Source organism: Coccinella septempunctata, chromosome 2 (genome assembly GCF_907165205.1).
Source record: "Coccinella septempunctata chromosome 2, icCocSept1.1, whole genome shotgun sequence".
Lineage (NCBI taxonomy): Eukaryota > Metazoa > Arthropoda > Insecta > Coleoptera > Coccinellidae > Coccinella > Coccinella septempunctata.
Window position 1 is genome coordinate 34331624 of NC_058190.1, and position 15029 is coordinate 34346652.

At 36.9% G+C, this 15029-nt stretch overlaps 1 protein-coding gene across 3 annotated transcripts in view; it reads left to right on the forward strand.

The window, feature by feature from the left end:
- The window catches only part of LOC123307343 (homeobox protein homothorax), a 220057-nt gene that overhangs the window by 8869 nt on the left and 196159 nt on the right, over positions 1-15029 (forward strand). For all 3 annotated transcript variants that reach the window (XM_044889606.1, XM_044889608.1, XM_044889607.1), the window contains 2 exons: positions 1143-1366; positions 9282-9423. In XM_044889606.1, coding sequence (XP_044745541.1) covers positions 1143-1366; positions 9282-9423 — 366 coding nt within the window. The remainder of the gene's footprint in view (positions 1-1142; positions 1367-9281; positions 9424-15029) is intronic.

The following is a 15029-nucleotide window of genomic DNA, read 5'->3' on the forward strand; positions in this document are numbered from 1 at the left end:
CTGTCATCATCAATCTTTTTGAGACAATTTGGCTTTTTCTTTATGACACTAATATACTGGGTGTCCAAGTTATCTCTGGCCCTATTTCACATCGAGTGATTTCACAGACAATTTCAACAAAAACGTTTCCTATAGAGGGACTTTTTTTCCGTTGTAAGGTTATATTTTGTGACGATCCACAGTTGTGTAGGACCATATTTTTATCCGGACATTTCCCCCAGATGAGGACGGTCATTCGGCGATCTCGCGATACGCACAGCTTTTCCAGTGCGATAATTCAGAATTATCGAGAGATTACAGTCGGTGGCCATCTTTAATCCTCGAAATTGCATACGGCACGTTGCAAATGCAGCGCATGCACACCGGTTTGAACCCACGCAATTCTATGCGGACCGTATCAGATGTGCCAACAGAAGAAGAAAAAATATTAAAATCGCCTTAATTTATTATCTTGTCCCTGCGGATTATAATTGTCACTCCGTGAACTTTATACGGAGGTTTAATATGAGGCTGTCTCCTTTTTTTCGCTGAATCTCGCCATGAGCTTTAGAATTTTTCGACGGCCTGGCTCAACAAATTGCGAAGATATATTATGGCAAAGCAGAGAAAAGTCACAGTGTAGCAAGTTACAACAGATTGCGATCTTAATTTTTATATTCGACAAATGAGTGAGAAGGGACATGTTTGAACACTTCATCAATAAAAGGGGGACAGTCATATTATCCAGTTCGATTTTGCATAAATGTCAATAAGAAGGCTACTTGATAGTACGACCATAAAAAATTTATTATTCTTTCTGCCTGACGTTATGAATTTGACGTCGAATTTTGCCAAGTAACCTATCGAAATTTGACAGCTAATTTTCTATGTCCCAACGTAGCTTGATGTCTCTCAAAAAGTTGTTGGAGAAACTAAACTGCTATAATTTCTGAAGGTTCTTAATTGCATTGAGAAACTTCTTTCAAAATGCCGTAGGCGATTCGACGATCAAGTTTGATGAACGCTCCTGATGTAATACCAAACATAACCGCACTTCCGTGACAGTTAACTGTCACGGAACTGTCAATTGAACTTTAGAGTCATAGAATAAAATCGGCATGATGTGAATGTTGTAACTGATCGTTTTTCTTGATTTTTTCCAGTACGACGATGGGATCCATCCAGGATACATGGACGGTGCTGCGGCAGGAGCGCTTTACGAGCCCCACGTCGCCCACAGGCCGGGATTACAGGGTCTTCATCATTCGCCGCATTTGAACCATGCGATGCACCCGTACCATGCGAACCATGTCAATCCCGCTGCGAATCATGTCATGGGCGGTGCAGTACCCGACGTTGGAAAGCGAGACAAGGACGCGATATATGGGTAGGTTCCGAAGGCTTATAGTAACTTCGATATTTGTATAACGCGGGCAATCTGGACGTATCGTCTAAGATGACTCGACGTATTTGGAGCCCTACGGGGGTTTGACGTTGTCAGCGATCGGAGATCATCTCGTCTGTGGTCTCCCGTCTATGTCTCTGTCACTTTAAAGTGTTAATTCTATGTTCCGTACAATGACTGTTCGTGTTTTCTGTATGGAAATCGCGTATTCCAGCAACTAGACAGTAAAAAAGTCCATTTGTCTCGCATGTATTATATTGGACTTCGAGGAAAGTGTCCATAAATCCAAGACCTTACAAGTTATTGAAAAAAAGTCCCTATATAACCCCAAGATTGTCAAGATGAAACTACAATTCGTTTCATCAACCGAATATATGGGCGAGGACAAAAAGTAATGAATTTACTACGAAAAACCAGCAAAATGACGAATGTCGTAGATAGAATGGAAGAATTTATAATGGACAATAAATATTTCCAATTGATATAGTTGTCCGCTTCATTTTTATTCTTTCTCGACTATATTGAAAAATTGTGAAATATCTTTTCAGGCGACCATATATAGGTCCGATTAGTTCTTTGGTCATCTTGGGCTTTCAATGCTAAACCGTTGCGGTGAAGAAGTTACGACGTGGCACCATATTCGTCATATCGGCTAACATTCCAATGCGTGAGAAATACATCAATTCTGCTTTATTAATGCCAGCCAAGGAAGCCTGTTCTCTGTCTACTCGAGATCGTGATCATTGAAAATCATAACGTAACACGGTTTTCTTCAACCATCTCGACTTCAATCGTCGATCTCCGATGCGCATTTTTTCCGAATGAGACGGAATTGAGAGACATACACAGCGAACCATTGAAAGTTAACGATTCAAAATGAAACTTTGAATGAATATCACGAAAACGTTACAAAGATAGGTGGAAAATTAACAAAAACGACAAAAACAAATAAACGAAATTAATCCGTATGACAACTCGTCCAGATTCTCTTCCTTACAGGGCCTGACGCGACAAGTCAATCTGCAACGGTAACGGATTAAAATAAATTGAAATTTTAGATTTTGGCAAGGTTATCGCGAAGCCTTTTAGTGAATTTTAAGTGCTCAACTAGCCGACCGATCTGATTCGCTGTTTGTTTAGATATCGCGAATGTTTTTGTAACAAAAGTTGGCAACACTTTGGCGCATTACACGTGCGAAGTGAACTATTTTGAATTGGATAGTTTACATTTTCTGAGGAGTTTATTTGAAGCGGCGGTTTTCGCTTCTGCATCTCGGTGTTTTTGTATTTGATTAGTGATGTCTTCGATTTACACTCCTTGTCAAGGTTTTCAATGATACGTTCGGTTTTTTATTATTTACCTCATGCCGATCAGAATTAGTTATTAAAGAGATAAAACGCATTCGATTCATCAGTAAGTTGTCCCCTTCTGTGACCCGTTATCTACAGGCATGAATGGACTCTTCTGTGTGGAGAGTTAGATAGTTTATCTGCGTAAAACAGTTTTATGAATGTGTTGGACATATGTCGGCAAACAGGGTGATAACTGACCTAATATTTTATGTAAATATTTGTGATGTAGTGTCGACCGTGTAGATCTTCCACCAACCTATTTAACTTGGATAAGGTCTGTCCGACTTTTTAACATGTCATTCTAATTGATCGGACGTATTTCTGGGCAGTAATTTCGTCGGTTTAGCTTTCGCCATCTGGTGGAAACATCCTGTTATGAAATTTCACTTAGGTACATGCGAAACCGTCAAACCACAAGAGGTAAATTGGGGATGGTTTTTTCCTAATTGGGTCTGTAGAATGAATTGGCGAATCTTGGCAATTGTGGTTTTCGTGATCAAATGGAGGAAACAGTTGTCGACAGTTAGGAATTTCTTGAACGAATTGTTCACGCAATTTTTCAAGTTGTCAATGGACAGTTTAAGGGCGGAAAACCTCCACTTTTACTATTGCTATTGGCTACAGTCCATTCAAGAATGATTGATATGCCACGAAAGATCGCTAATAATTTCTTTAGTTTCCACCTCCAACATAGTTTCTCGACATAGAATGCTCAATAGGGAATACTCCTTGTGACGAAAATGATGTTTTTTTTTATGAAATATCTTTGAAACGTCACATTTCGAAACCATTTCAACCGTTTCCCGAAAAAAAAAAATTTTAAGTACTTGAAAATGAAAAATGAAAACGGGTATTTAAAATTTCAAGCGTTTCGTTTCTATTGCACAAGTTGGCAACATCGACTGAAATCTGCGTTGATAATAAAGGACAACAAATACACTATCTAGATGAGATAGACAAGGATGGCTGTCTATGAAGTCTGCGACGAACGAGAAAGGTCGTAAAATTTTATGGGATTTTTATGGCCGGTTGCTGTTTTGGCTCGCCAGTGAGTACGCGCCTTATGATGGCTGTAAATCAAAAGCTGTTATTTTATAAAAAAAGCCATTGTTCTTTTTATTTTTTAGTAGGCGCTGTTGCCAAATCGTGAAGTAGGAACGAAGCGATTTAAATTTTAAAACCTCATATTTGAAAAATGATTTTGAATAGTTTCTGCGGTGTATTTGAAAAATTCATGAATGAAACTCATTATTATTCAGTTTAAACTTGCATATGCTGTGATAACCCAAATGGAGGAGAATTCCCCATTGCATTTCTGTCAGTTTACTGCTTAAAAAATCAAAAATGGCTTTTCAAGTGAGAAACGTTTCCATCTTTGAGGAAAAGAGGTGCATTTCACCCTTTACTTTTAGATTCTGAATAAACTTTTTTTTCAAATCATACACTTCATCTGATGATGTGCTCAGAAAGTTTTTCTGAGTATCATCAAGCTCATTCGATCCCTTGTTTGATCTATGTCTCTACGAGATGAGCAGGACCTACCTCAACTTACGATGAAGAGTTCTTCATTAAGCTAAAATCGGTATTAACTTTTCGCCCCCCTATTGTCATGTCCCTCTTGAAGGCCTCGAAACAGCCAGCGTAAGCTCGTTTTTGGCCTGTTGAATGTTGATCTTTGGAGGAATTTCGGAACAGGAAACATCCGATTCAATTCGTGGAGAATGGCTCTTGACTAGATTCTCCGATAACATTATCCCTGCCCTCGTTCTCCCCACGCTAAGCCCCGGTTCTGGAATGCACTAAGGAATTATTAGGGACCCGTGGAGTATGAAATTGGCAATGTTGTATAAGGTTTTAGTCGACGGCTTTATGTCTGAGAAAATTCCTGATTCATGTGGAAAAACTTTTTAGTAGATGGGTTCGCTCTTCCGTCTCCTTACCACCGTGGGGGATGAATCTCTGTGAAATGTTGCCGAGGGAGGGAAATTTCATTTTTCCGGTCCCAAAGCAGCCATCTTCGGATTTTACAGAAAATTCTCGCAACGGAAGCATGAAAGTCCTTCCTTCATTCTCGTTAATCCATTGGTTGACGTCTGTCAGAAATGACATCTGTTGGAAATGACATCTGTCAAACAATGTCAAAATAAACGTGGTTATTATCGCCATCTTCGTTTCGTTCTTAACGAGCAAATCCCAATGAAAAGCGCCCTTTGTACCGACGGTGTCCCAACAAATCGTTGAACAAACGCATTCATAAAATAATAAAAGTTGCGATTATTTGCTTGTGTCGGGAATCCTCTCTCAATTAAGGAAGGTCAATGATTCGTGCTATCTATGACTGTATCTTGGACTCTATGCGACACTTAATTGTTCGATGATGCCGTTCCTTCATTCTTACAATTCAGTTGGTGAAAATGTTTGGAAACAGGCAATTGTCGCGTATTGTTAGAATCAGAGGGGGCCTTTCATTGTGTTCGTATTAATTAGGGCATTTTGATGGTTATGCAGAGATGAATACGTCCGGGGATTTCTTATTAGTTATTAGAGGTTTTAATCTGAACAAATTCGGAATGTTCTGATTGTTTTAATATAGAATAGATCAACGTGGAGTTAATTTTTCCCATAGTATCAAATAAAGAGTGTATGGTGAGTCTTTGAGTCGTACAAATATTTTAACAGTAGATTCTTGAGGTAAAAAACGCTTTTATCCTATTTCTTTTTACCGATTCTACCCTGATATAGCCATTTTAAGTTTTCATAATGAACTATGCTACCCCTGGAGAGGCAAAATTCTCTTCAGAACAACAAGCTAAATCTATGACACTACACACCTGAGGATCTTTCAAAAAGAGTTGCATTCGGTCAATGTACCCAATTTTTCGAATATCAGAGATATTTTTCATTTTTGAGCATTATGCGAAAAAATATGACAAAGGGGAATTCTCCTCAATTTTGATCATCACAGCATATGCAAGTTCAAACTGAATAATTGTGAGTTTCATTCATGAATTTTTCAAATGCACCTCGGAAACTATTCAAAATCATTCTTCGAATATGAAGTTTTAAAAGTTAAAAAGCTTCGTTTCTAGTATTCTATTTGGCAACAACGCCTACTAGAAAATAAAAAGAACAATGGCTTGTTTATAAAATAACAGCTGTTGATTTACAGCCAACATAAGGCGCGTACTCACTGACGAGCCTCAACAGCAACCGGCCATAAAAATGCCATAAAATTTTAAGAACTTCCTCGTTCGTCACAAACTTCATAGACAGCCATCTTTGTCTATCTCATCAAGATAGTGTATTTGTTGTTCTTTATTATCAACGCATATTTCAGTCGATGTTACCAACTTGTGCATTTTTAAGTACTTAAAATATTTTTTTTGGGAAACGGTTGAAATGGTTATTTCAAAATGTGAAGTTTTAAAGAAATTTAATAAAAAATGCATCATTTTCGTCAGCAGGAGTATTCTCTAATGCTTTTATTTCACCAAACCAAAGTTTCAAGAGTTGGGTTCTTTGAATTTTTGATATTTTCATGGGACGTAATGGTCATAATGGGGAAACTGGAAGACGTGGGTGATATCTTGTGCGTTTTAAAATTTGAAAGAAATTGTATCAAATAGTTTTGTCTATTAACTCAGATGATTCAGTCTGAATAAGCCTTTGATTTCATATTTTTTGTTGCTTGAATTCATTAGGGAAAGTGAATTTTGGGTAAAATGTCCAATAACCACTAACAATGCTCTAAATAATTAAATTCATATGCAAACTATCAAAATAAATGCATACAATTCGGCCCCTGTTCTACACGAAGTACAAATCCATGTCTCCCAGAGTTTATTCAACTAAATCTACTCAAAAGTGCTCTTAACAGATCCTATCAAAATTCGCAAAGGACAACCTAACAAAAACAAGTAAATTCCATAAAATTAATTATTCTAATGAATCAAAACGAAAAAACAACTGAAAGTATTATTTATCGATAGTTATACTAATTGTGGAACGCGTATAATTTGTATCATTAGTTACTTTCAATTCGACACGTTTTTCATGAAAATAATTATTATTACCTACTACAATTCACATTGATTTCGTGCATACTTTCATTAAATGCCCATTCGTCATTATGTTTATTTCACAATTTTTTATATTATTCTCATAAAGTTTCATTGGATGTTTCAATCTTATCGTTGGATCTCGTCAATAAACTTTGGACTCTGAAGGTTACATCAATATTTCTTGTAATTTCAAGCAGAATACGTTTGTAATAGCAGCAATAGAGTTTCCTCAAAATTCTCAAAACTTTTACACGTTTACCGTAATCATCCTCCATAAAGAATTCACATTTCTTGGCTCTTGGTACTGATCTAGGAGCTATTATAATATTCATGAGTGGTGGCGAAATAGAAGAAGAACTATTGACTGACGAAGTCATCACAGAAAAGGGTAGTTGCTTGAATTCCCCATTTCCCAGTGGTCATTAACGGGATCCATTATTCCTGACAGGAAGCACGAAGTTATGATTTACAGCCCAATATTTTGACAAGAATGCCTAGATACTGGCAAAAATGCAAAATCCTGAATGAGAACAACCCCGGGCAGGATTTTCGAAACCATCTCTCGCGAAACAATGCGAAGTCGATGTGAAAGGGCTGTAAAGCCCCATTGAGCTGAGACGTCATGCAGCCAACTCACATTTAAAAGTTAACTATTATCTCCGTAAAATCTGCTAAGAAGAAAGTCCCTCTGACCATCCCACCGGCTACCTGGGCATCGATATTTCGATTTTTGGCAGAGCCCCCCCCGTTGTTCGGTCACTTCTCGGAAGGCGCTTTCATGACAATTTTCACGAAACTGCATTGTCAGTGCGATGATTTATACCGATGTTCTCTACGGATGAGCCATTCAGGCCGTCCGAAAGGAGACCACCATATTATGTTCATTTGCGAATGTTTCTTTGTGGTTGGAGGACCTGACGCTACGACAATATCGCAATTGACCTTTTTCCTACGTTCACTCGACGTGTGGGAATCGGTTAAGTGGTTTCTTAGTTCTTGTAGGACAACGATAGCGGCTGAGAGGGACTTGTGCCTTGTCAAAATATCATCGGCCACTTTGAAAATGTAGAATTTGTATTGTTGGGGGGATCGAGGATGAAGGGGGTAATTAACCCCCAGAGCACTACGACTAATTCGATTTTTTAAATTTCATTCATTAAAAATTTAATGAAAAAAAAATTCAGGGCGAGTCTTTGACTCGTACAGATATTTTAATACTAGATTCTTGAGGTCACAAGAAACACTTTTTTCCTTTAACATTTTTTCCGAATCGGCTCGGTTTAAAAGATACAGGCTGTTGAAAAACCATAAAAAATTGTTATTTTCAGTTCTATCTTTAAAACAGTTTCATCGAATGAGATGAATGTTGGAATATAGTTTTTCATCTATTTGATGAATCTTTTTCGAACACAAGTTATCACCCACGTCTTCCAGTTTTCTCATTAGGACCATACGTCCTACGTACCATAAAATTACAAAAATTCAAAGAACCCAACTCTTGAAACTAAGTTGAACGTTATGTAATGAATATTTGAACGTATTCTTCATATTTTCTCGTATAATGCGCCATTTTCGAGTAATTTGGTTTTCAAGAATTAAAAACTATCTGTAAAATTTGAAAAATTGGGTAATTTGGCTGAATACAACTCTGTTTAAAAGATTCACAGATGTGTAGTGTCACAGAATTAGCTAGTTATTCTGAAGGTAATTTTTCAAGGGTGGCACAGCTCATTATGAAAACTTAAAATGACTATACAGGGTGATTCTAACTATTGGGACATAGGTTAAGGGCAGATTGTTTGGACCAAAATACGGCGATAGGACCAAATATACCTCTATAAAATATTGCTGTGGAAAAAGATAGAGGGCGTTAAAGTTGAATTTTTTTTCGTTTTTTGCTAATAATTTCACTGTATATTTTTTCATCCATTTTCAAGAAAAACACAATTGAACAGTTCAGAGCATCGGAAAAGGATTTGAAGTAACGATTTATTTATTTCATTTATTTCTTTTGACGATAAAACATAATTAAAAACAATGTAACATAAAACGAATAAACTTAAATTAAATGTTCTACGTGACCTCCTCCGACTTTTATGCCTTTTCTAATTCTTTTAATAGGGGACTTTCGAACTTTTCGAAATATTATTTTATCCCCTTATAAAAAATTCAACTTTAACGCCCTCTATCTTTTTCCACAGCAATATTTCATCGAGGTATATTTGGTCCTATCGTCATATTTGGGTCCAAACAATCTGCCCTTAACCTATGTCCCAATAGTTATGAATCACCCTGTATATTTTTATCAGAGCCGATTCGGAAAAAATGGTATAGGAAAAGTTACAGTACTGTTAAAATAGTTTTACAGTCGAAGACTCACCCTGTATACGAATGTAATCCACTAGCTCGATATCAAAAGTTACTGATACGATATTGTAGATGTTCAATTTTCCTGGTGAAAATTCATGACTTTTTTTTTTCAGGCATCCCTTGTTCCCCCTTCTCGCCCTGATATTCGAAAAATGCGAGTTGGCAACCTGCACACCCAGAGAACCCGGTGTAGCGGGTGGAGACGTTTGTTCTTCAGAATCATTCAACGAGGATATAGCAGTTTTCTCCAAACAAGTAAGTTTCCCTCAAATTTCCCGAGCTCGATCGAAAAAACGGATAATAACGCCAGTTTCAGGTGCATTTTCATCAAACGGCATTTCGTACCTACCGCTGGATTATCTAATGAGACGAATTTTTCACTATAAACATTCCAAATTACACACGTTTGAACGCCGTTTATATTGTAGCTTCAGCGTTATCTCGGTTTGTTCAGCTTATCGCTCTCAGGTTGATAAAACCCGAAATTGTATCATCATAAACCATTTCGAGCCCGCATATTGTGTCCAAAACGGTGATAAGATTCGATACGATCGCGTTACCTATGTTGAGTGAATTCGCGGGGTTGCCGGATGAACCCGGAAAACTCGGATTCGGGGAAAATCATCAGTTTCCGAGATTTTCCCATTGAATGCCTCTGGTCCGTACATTTATTCAGGCTGTTTTCAAAGGTGAGGCTTTTTTTGACAGAAGGTAGAACTTATATCAAAATAAGTCGTTTAACTAAAAATTGTCTATATAAAATATCAAAGATGGCTGAGATACAACCCCTAGATGTTCGACAAAATTTCATTGAAATTCAAGTACGGGACTGTGGAAGGTGACTCCGGCATCGTAAAGACGGAACAAAACATAAACATATGGCTGGACAATGAATGGTTCAGTCCCAAGTTCATCGGATTAGATGCATCAGGTCACTTTTGAGAGAATCATAATTGTTGTATGGTGCAATTTAGGGTGAAAAAAAAAATGTAGAAAATCGAGGCACTTCTTGAAAGTGCTTAGGTTATGTTGAAAAAGTGCTATTATGTTTCCCCATTTCATCCCATTTTTACGACGATTGTTGTAATGTTCGAACAAGAAGATTGTGATGCCCATTGTAAAAAAATTCGTGAATAATTTAGACGAATTTTATCGACGAGATTTTGAAGTATTATTCTATTTTTTACACTTGTGTCCTAAGTCTCTTCTGTCAGTTGGTATCGTCATGAGCCGTTTCATAAGATCGTGTAAGTTACTAAAAAATTATGAGAACAATTCGGCAATCCTAAGTTTCCATTTTCATTACCACGTAAATATCGAACGAGCCAATATCCTAAACGAAACCACATGGTCGAATCAGGAGATAAGTTTTTCTCACTGCTTTGCGATAATTCAGCTAACAAACGGTCTATAGGGTCTATTTCAATAATCATTTTCAATTTTTTTTCAGCTTTGTCATTTTGAATGTTTTTTATATGTGTGATTTTTGGTGAAGCGCTTCATATTGACCAGTTCTACCTTCTGTTGAAAAAATAGCCTCTTTTGAATGTAAGCAATACATTTTTGGTAATCAAACAATAGAGCTTATGTATGAGTTTTAGCAAAGGTTAATGTAACGGTGTACCATACAATTTGGAGTATGATACAAGAGCTTAAGGAAAAACCTCAGTAAAAAAACCCTGTCTCCCCGTGAGTAGTGTAGGGATGATAAATTTTTTTTAAGAATAAGCTTTTAATACTGAAGGGCTTCTTTTCCATTGATATAAAAGTTTCTTTACCCCCTTTCCATTTCGAAATAATATCTGAAACAAAGAGCACAAGCAGAAAACTAGGAAAAAAAGTGAATAATGAAGCTTTCATCAAAACTTATTCGAAGACTTGATGATGAATGAAGAAAAAAATAAATAATTGTAGGTACATATCTAGTCCTTCAATTGCACTGGGAGGAATATCATCTCTGCGTCAAAAACCTTCTGCTGATCTTGGTGGAGGATCACCCTCGTCGTTAGAAATGCCTTCAATAGTAAATTAATAATAGCCAAATCTTGCTTTTGACTGGGAGGATCTTTCGACCAGGTCCAGTCTTCCAAGTGATCATTCTTCTGTTCTTCAGAACAGCTACAGGACTCTTATGTTGGGGAATCATCTCCCATAGATATACCAGTGGTTATTCAGTAGAAAATTGAAAAAATGAGAAAGAAATTCAGAAAACTTCTGACACTTTATTCACGATTTTCTCGCAATATACCTATCGTTTGAGAATGATGATCTGTTTATTGTTGCCTATTTTTGCCTACAATTGTCCCATTAAATATCAAACTTATCGAGGAAAAGAGGTTGTCGTCAAGAACTCAGCAATTATCGTCCAGCGTCATCATGCTGCTGAAATAACGTATCGAATTCGGCTGGTGCAGGCATCATATTCCGAAACTAAAACCGTATTCTCGAAGCAGCTTCCCTTTACATCATTCGAGTTTAAACGCCACCGTTATGCGTTAATAGGTAACAGCTAATAGGTGGTGAAATTTATTTCGTTTGCTCGCTTGAGAAAGCACATACTTAAAAGGCCGTTTATGCATCGGAACGAGCGTGAACTTCCGAAGTCTTCATTTGCGAAATTTCGCTGCCTGTTTTACCGGTACTGAGCACACAAAACTGGCAGCCTTAGCCGATATGTCATTGTTTGAATCTCTAACATTGAGCGTTTACTCTTTTCGCTCCTAGATATGGATTTGAGAAAAAACATCTTTTTTGAATTGCAAAATGGATAATTGAACAATTCAGTTTGAAATTTCGGGAGTTACAATAATTTATTAGGGTATTAATGAATGGTTGATTCGTTGTCAAAAATAGTGTGTTTTTTAGTGCAGCCCTTGCTTAGTTCATTTCATTTCTGTCAGTTTTCTGACGAAAAATTCAAAATTACTTCTCAGGTGCTTTTTACTATTTTTTTTTTATACTGTTGCCCCTTCTATACATATGTTTCTGTCTACGATATATCATCAAATTCATATTGCTAGGCAACTAAAAGACACCACTATGAAGGCGAGGTTCATACGATCGAGGGTGGGTCCTGCACCACGAGGGAAAAATATCCCCTATAACTCTATTTAATAACGCCGAAATTGTGATTTCGTTAGGACGTCCATCAGGCCAAATGAAATTTTCACCGACGACGTCGAAAAGCGTTTCTACCCCTTCAGCGTCCATCAGCGCAGCTACCCCCACCCCACCCTAACAGCTTAACGGCTGAACGTGTAAATTTGCCTAACTATATTTATTTATTCCTCCATTATAATTCGTTAAAACGAACATTCGGATTCATACCCCCGATTTATTCCGACTGGTGCGTTCAAACAACTGAAATGCGGTAGGGTAAAACTAATTATAAAGTCAAAATCGCATCATCCGAACAAGGGTGCTTCCCTCGCAACTGGACAGACTGGAACGGTAAAAATTAAAACGGTCCAATTGAACAAAACCGACGTCGCGAACTCCCCCCCTGTCGGAACGCCCATGTCGAGGGGTGCTATCTGCCCCGTGGAAGTTTTCTCCCAAACCACAAACCCAACTGGAAGACAGCGAGCACTCGAGCAAGACTTCTGTCATCTGTCAAAAATGACAGTACACTATTTGACAGGTTAAACTAACAAATCTTCATGTCGCGTAGAAATTCAATGTTTTCATTAAATTGAAGCGTACCTACTGTGACGATATTCTCAAGGTTTGGTGATCGAATATTCAACACAACACACCTAACAACCTTCCTTCAGCATATTGAGAAGTTTATATTTTCCGAATTTAGAGAACAAGGTAGAATTTAACATAACAATTTTGCCGGGAATGATTCGGAATAATTTCAATCCAGAATTCAGTTTCACCTTGTATAAGATGACGTTAATGTCTCAATTTCCGAGCCTTCGAATGTAGGGAAGTAAAACTAACTATAGGAATTCATTAAATGCTGCAGTAAATCCGTAAATAGTTCTACGCATTACAGAAAAAATTCAATTCATATAAATGTTCTCTCCCCTCAGAATTTTAGAATTTTCAGGCTTTTACTTTTCGAATGAAAAGCTCTACTTTACTTCTACTTTACTTCGTAAAGTGCGAACACCTTGATATACTGTGAGACAATATTATACTTCTATTACTTGAAAACTACTAGAGCTATATTGATCCATTAAAAATTGTTACATGAAATATCATCTTATCAATTCATTCTAATAATTTCAACAGTTTAGCATCAACACATTCGGCCATAAAAATTTCTCATTTTATCTCGATGGAGACAAGAAGATGATGCTACACTTTTTTTTTACTGAATTTCATAGAGTTATTACCAGTAATTTGGGAAAAGAAGTATGGACTGGGAGAGTTTGTTACATTTTTTTACTATCATGAACTTATAATAATAATATTTGTTTAACGATGGAAAATCAACATAAGTCGAAATGTAACAAACAATTCATATAATTTTAAATACGTAATTTGAAATTATATTCACTTCGATCGTTATTTTTATGAACTTTTCATTTACATAAAATGCTCCTGAAAATTTTTCAGGAAATATAAGTTTTGGTTGTCATATTAGCTTTTTTTTATGAATGCTGTTTGCAACACCATTATTCTAGGATTCTATTTATTGTTCTTCGTGTCAAGTACATTTACCGATTCCGTTGGTTTTATAAAAACAAAAGTCACAAAGGCACGAATTTGTATGGGATGTGACGTGTAGCTTGGAATTTTTACCGCATTATCCGATATTCGTGATGTCGACTAGTTATTTCAGAATGAAAATAAGGCCAGCCTAAAATTAGAAGAAATGGACCGGGCACGAAAGTAGATTGTTATTTTGTTTATTCCGTCGAGCACATCTTGTAAGTGTTATTCTAAAGCTAAGACTAAACAAACCGGATATTTTTCCAATCCGAAAAATATACCGCATTCTTCGAGCCATTTGTTGACGGGTCCACGAAAATCAACACGGCCCTACGGAGAGCATGGAAATGTTCACACGAAAAAAAAGTTTCTCTCATTCACATTAGACAAATGGGTGATTTCGGTCCTGACACATTTTCTACTCTAAGATAGTTTTCGTGTCCGGACCATCACTATTAATTTCACTCTCAGATAGATCTCGAGAACCATCCTCAACGATTCTTTCGTCGCGATCTGTCAATATCAGAATTTGTCATTCTGTCCGTGATATATACCGAGCGGGGCCCCAACAAACGGGCCATTTATTAAAACAGAATTGTCTGGACGCCGAGTGAAGATAACGGGGAGAGATTAATAATGTTTTCAAATCTGTTAATAGCATTAGTTGAGACGGTATGGGGCAAGGATTTAGGACGGTTTCACAGGTCTTTCTGTCAGTTTGTTAACAGTTTGAGTGATGGCACGTCGACAGCCCGCTTGGAAATTGGGAAAATCATTATCTCTCTTTTTCGATTTGCCTATACAGGGTGAATCTTTGACTTGTACAAACTTTTTAACAGTAGATTATTGAGGTCAAAAGAAACACTTTTTTCCTATACCATTTTTTTCGATTCGGCCCTGATAAAAAAATATAGCCATTTTAAGTTTTCATAATGAGCTGTGCCAACCTTAGAAAAATAAAATTACCTCCAGAATAACTAGCTGAATCTGTGACACTACACATCTGTGGATCTTTCTAACAGAGTTGTATTCAGGCGAAGTAACCAATTTTTCAAATTTCATAGATGCTTTTTACTTTTTGTACATCAAATTGCTTGAAAACGGCGCATTATACGAGAAAATATGAAGAATAATTTTATTTTACAAAACGTTCAAATCTTCATTATATAGCGTCCAATTTAGTTTCAAGAGTTAAGTTC